This window comes from Triticum dicoccoides, chromosome 5B (genome assembly GCF_002162155.2).
Source record: "Triticum dicoccoides isolate Atlit2015 ecotype Zavitan chromosome 5B, WEW_v2.0, whole genome shotgun sequence".
Taxonomy (NCBI): domain Eukaryota; kingdom Viridiplantae; phylum Streptophyta; class Magnoliopsida; order Poales; family Poaceae; genus Triticum; species Triticum dicoccoides.
In genome coordinates this window covers 414325248-414330266 of record NC_041389.1, presented here as the reverse complement: position 1 = coordinate 414330266, position 5019 = coordinate 414325248, and the positions used below count along the sequence as shown (strand labels likewise).

Genomic DNA, 5019 nt, shown 5'->3' with positions numbered 1-5019 from the left:
CAAAAAATATATGAAAGATATAGAAATCTAGTAGGGGATTGTACTTCGGGTGTGTTTGAAATTTTATTGTACTCATGTCATTGTTATGGAATTATTTAGATGCAACATCCTTAGATTGATGGTTTAAATTAGTTGTCATATCCAGATGATAAAAAGAACTATGATACATCAATAGTATCTTGTAACAAATAATGAATATTTTGTGTCCAGCATTCTTGTAATGAATAATGAATATTTTGTGTCCAACAACAATATGTTGTAATGAACAGTGAGCACTCCATGGCCAACATCAGTCAAGTAGTTATCCTACTAAATACACATATCTCACTTAATAATATATAAACTTTCGCAACCATCCCACTTAGCATATATGCCACTTACGCGGACACGTGTATCGAGCTTAGCTTCCCACCTGCAGCTCGACGGAAGCGACGTGCAGTTGTCTACGCTTGTGTTTTTTCAGGTTGGATTCTTTCGATCTACGCTACTCTTCATCAGCAGCGGGTGTTGTTCTGCTGCGCTGGTCCTATGGGACCTTAGCACGGCGACTTCCCGATTGTCTACTACAACAAGTTTTGCCCGACTCCGAAGAGGCAGGGGCGATGACGGCGGCACGCCTTCGGCTCGCTTCAGTGCTTGTAGTCGTCGCTAGGTGGTCCTGGATGTAATTTTTATTATTTCTGGTGCCCGTTGTATTGCCATGATCGAAGATGAATAGATTGGAAATTTTCTCGCAAAAAAAACCGATAATACTCCATTCAGAATATAAGATGCATCAATTTTCATGAAAAATCAAACGAATGCATGATTGACAAAGATTATAAACAAAATATCAACATCGGCAATACATAATAAATAAATATATGAAAACACACTTTGTGATGGATTTAATGATATAATTTGATATTATAGGTATTAGTACTTTTTATAAACACATAGCCAAACATGCATAGGTTTAACCTTTGAAAAAGCATAATACACAATGGAGGTAGTTTTTATATTTATTTAGTTGCAGGGGTAGTATGAAAGAAAAAACAAATACGGGTGGTTTTCTTCCTTGTTTTTTGGCCGGAGGCTGATTTCTTTTCCAACAGTGTTGACCAAGTAATGCACAATGTTTGGAGATTTATACATTTTGGATACTAGCGATCTTCTCTGTTGCTGAAATCAATCGGGAAACCAGAATGATCCTGATCTGCACGGACTTGTGATCCCCACCGTCCAACCTCTGCGCCCTCTCTCCCTGGCTCTCGCGTCAAGGAATCCCACCCGTCCACGTGTCCCGCAATGCCCCACCGCCACGCAGACACGGGCCCCGCAATGCCCCACCGCTACGCAGACACGGGCCCCGCTTCCCCCGTACCAAACGGATCGGAAGGATCACGAGCCGCCGCCGCTGGCTGAGCACCACTCCTGCCGGCCATGGACATGGAGGCGCAAGCCGCCGCCGCCGACCCGCACTTCCCCATCTACGTCTCCTCCGAGGAGGACGACGGCATTACGTTCCTTGGCGACTCGTTCGACCCCGAGGAGATGCAGATCCAGGAGGCCATCCTCCTCTCCATCGACTCCTCCCGCGCTCCAACCGCCATCCCGACCTCCTCCTTCGCCTCCTCCTCGGCGTCCCCGTTCGGGCCCGACGTCGCCGGCACCTCCGGGAAATCCACCGAAGAGTCCCCTCGCGACCGCAAGAGGAAGCGCAAGTTATTGGAAGGTAATACATCTACAGATTCGCTTTCCGATTTTCAATGCAGATGCGCGTAAAATGCGCTTGCTAGTTGCCTGATTGTTCCAGTCTTATGCAATGTGGAAGATGAGCCGAGCGATTCGGGGAAGCGGCGGAAGCGCAACCGCTTCAGGTGCGCCATCTGCATGGAGAAGGTTCAGGTTTCAGAGCAGTTTATTGTGAGCCACTGTTCGCATGCCTTCTGCAATGGCTGCGTCGGGCGGTACGTCGCCACCAAGATCGGCGAGAACGTGGAATCGATAGGTTGCCCTGACCCTGAATGCACAGAGGGCTTCGTTGAGATCGAACCATGCCGAGATATCATTCCCCAGGAGCTTTTCGATCGCTGGAGTGTTACTCTGTGCGAGCAGTCCCTAGGGAATGAGAAGTACTACTGCCCTTTCAAGGATTGCTCCGCGTTGCTGATCAAAGACAATGACAGGACGGTGAAAATCAGGGACACCGAGTGCCCACATTGCCATCGGATGTTCTGCGCACGGTGCCGTGTGCCGTGGCACGACGGAATCAAGTGTAAGGAGTTAAGGAGGCTTGGGGATGACGAGAAGGGGGAGACTGATCTGATGCTTAAGAAACTGGCTAACAAGAAGAAATGGCAGAGGTGCCCCAGCTGCAAGATGTATGTCTCGAGGATCGCTGGGTGCTTGCTCATGAAGTGCAGGTAGTTTATCTGTCTAATCATGTTCCCCTTGCAATTCATGCCCTTTTCTTGGACTAACGTAATGGATGGTAGAAATATCCCAAACCCAAAATGTTCCTCATCCAATTTTGTTCATGTGCACTATAAAGAGGCGTGGCAGACTAATCTGCCCTTCAGTTTACACAAGTCAAAACCTAATTAAGAATACCTTTCTCCACCTTTAGCTGTGATATTCACACTCTTTGCTTGGTACTGTGGAAGGATGGCCATGATTACAAAGTTAAACAATAAGTCGTTCTTTAAGGTCTGTCATAATATACCTAATCAGTACGTACTATGCTGAGTGCGCAATCCTGCCATTTTTTTTGCTGTATTTCTGGGTGCACATTTTACTTATATGGGTAGCAACTGATTTGGCTTGTGACCTTTTAAACAAACTTTTACTTGTTAATAGCAGTTCCCATAGGGCGATGTTCAATATACTCCCTTGTGTTATTCTAACAGTGCACATTGATTAGGGATGCCATCTATTTGGGAAAAACACGAGGAAATGACTTAGTGGATCCCCTTATATAAGAGTGAGAATGTTTGCGGGTATTTAAATGGGGATAAAACAGGGAAAAATCATTTGCAAGACAACTTGTATTTTCTAACAGAACTGGAAAACTTGATGTTCTGTAAATGGGGTGGTATTTGACAACTTTTCACCCTTAGTCCACAGACAGTGCGCCGGCACACATCGAGGTTGCATTTGCCTACTTTTAAGTTCCAAAAATATCTGTTATTTTGTGCGTGCACATTGATCTATGAAGTGTGAATATGCAAATTTTGATCCAAAATTATGTCTCTTTCTTTCTTACTTACTGGAAAATGCAGTAGTCAATCAACGTTATCTGGCTTGAAAATGTGTTCCCAGAAAACAATGTATGCAATTTTTTCTTGTTTATCACAGGAACTAATATATTGTCCCAAAGGCTGCGTACAATAGACCCAAAGTGGTCGGACCCTTCCCCAGACCCTGCGCAAGCGGGAGCGACATGCACTGGGGCTGCCCTTTATCACAGGAACTAATATATTGTCCCAAAGTCTACAGGATCAGAACTCATCAATCAATGTACATCTACCCAAAAATATCCAGTCCTGTAGAACTTCTAAAAGGGCATTTTCTAAAATCAACCGGGTGCATGTGCCCCAGTGAACAAAATTCACTCTTCTTAGCCCACCTTCTGATTATATTCTCTGGGTGAAGATGTGTTTTATACAAATAAGATCCACGGGTAGCTATTTAAAGTAACTAAAGGGTTTTTTCGTGAAACCAGTTATAATAGCCAATAGCTTGTTAGATGTGTTAGGACCTGTATCTGGTATTATAATACCAGGAGACTTAGCATTCCCAGGTTATACGGTTCTAGAAATTTGTGTTTTGCTTAGTGTGCTGGGATTGTTGTTTTAGTTTTTCTTGAACAGTTCTGTTGGAAGCTTGTTGGTTTTGTTTTTTCTTACATTAAGCATTACCTATCAAGTTATACGGTTCTGGAAATTTGTTTTTTGCTAGTTCCTTTGGGAGTGTATTGGGGTTTGTTGTTTTAGTTTATCTTGCATAGTTCCTGTCGGGAGTTTGTTGATTTGGTTTATCTTACATTAGATCTCCACTGCCACAGTTTGTCTCGGCAATTTTAACTTTGAGTAAGCAAGTCAGGACTACCTGCCATCACACATGAACAAAAGTCAGACCAATTGGGGTTGTTTTAAATACTAAATCAAATGTTAGGGCTATTTATAAAGCTCAAATCTACATTCATAATATATTTTAAAAGAAAATCTGCAATATCTTTTGTTATATGTACAGGTTCTTTAAGCAGTAAACACATATGTTGTCATTTTTATATGTTTACAGACTTCATGGCATCACTAACAGTTTTTTTTTTTTTCGGTTTTGAAGGTGTAAACAGTACTTCTGTTACCATTGCGCTGCTCCAATGAGTAAAGCTCTTCACTATTGTAAGAACTGCAAGCGGTAGTGAAGGTCAAACAAACTCAGACTTTGTACATAGTTATAGGTTAGCATCCACGAAATAAGTAGGCTATCACCTCCGCGGACTGGAGATGTGCAAAGCACACAAGCCCCTCGAACTGGTGTGGTTCATCTGCAAAGCTGTAAATTTTCCTCATTTGCTGTAGTCAGATCAGCAGTTTTGCACTGGGTGATGTTACACTTTGTGTCCTCATTCATTGTAGGCAGATCAGCAGTTTTGCGCTGGAACTTCATGCAGATTTTAACCTGTGTGTTGCAGTGGTGCAGTAATGCATGTGTCTGCAGTTGGCCTGACTGATTTTGTGCTTGGTTATGCTTGATGATGACCGGATCTTTTATACCAGTTATTTCTATATATTGCAAGGCTCGAGTTTGTACTTTGGCAACTGGTGCTGTTTAGAAGCTATGGGCGTGTTTGGTTGTGTCTTGTGTGGGTCCTGCCCCCCTACCATATACCCCACACCCTAGTGAAGCCATGGGGGAGTGATTTTTGCGGCTAAATTTCATGTTTTGACCCTTTTGCCAAACAAATTCGGGATCTGACCACCCCCCCCCCCCTCCGGAAATATTTCGGGATCTGACCCTTTTGCCTACCGCCAG

At 43.6% G+C, this 5019-nt stretch overlaps 1 protein-coding gene across 3 annotated transcripts; it reads left to right on the top strand.

Annotated features, from left to right (window-relative positions):
* Nucleotides 1–1372: 1372 nt before the first annotated feature.
* LOC119309668 (probable E3 ubiquitin-protein ligase RNF144A-B) lies at nucleotides 1373–4750 on the top strand. Of its 3 annotated transcripts, none has more exons than XM_037585626.1 (3): nucleotides 1374–1714; nucleotides 1796–2405; nucleotides 4327–4750. In XM_037585626.1, exons 1-3 carry the CDS (start codon nucleotides 1423–1425, stop codon nucleotides 4403–4405), a joined length of 981 nt encoding a protein of 326 aa, XP_037441523.1. In that variant the 5' UTR covers nucleotides 1374–1422; the 3' UTR covers nucleotides 4406–4750. The 3 variants fall into 3 exon arrangements, with proteins under 3 accessions (XP_037441525.1, XP_037441523.1, XP_037441524.1); XM_037585627.1 differs by having other exon boundaries at nucleotides 1375–1714; nucleotides 1814–2405; XM_037585628.1 differs by lacking the exon at nucleotides 4327–4750 and having other exon boundaries at nucleotides 1373–1714; nucleotides 1796–2409.
* The last annotated feature ends 269 nt before the right edge of the window (nucleotides 4751–5019 follow it).

Excerpts from the sequence above, each read along its gene's own strand:
- LOC119309668 (XM_037585626.1), top strand. The coding sequence starts at position 1,423 with ATGGACATGGAGGCGCAAGCCGCCGCCGCCGACCCGCACTTCCCCATC. Across the intron at positions 1,715-1,795 it reads GAAGCGCAAGTTATTGGAAG|TCTTATGCAATGTGGAAGAT; the intron begins GTAATACATCTA and ends TGATTGTTCCAG. Across the intron at positions 2,406-4,326 it reads TGCTTGCTCATGAAGTGCAG|GTGTAAACAGTACTTCTGTT; the intron begins GTAGTTTATCTG and ends TCGGTTTTGAAG.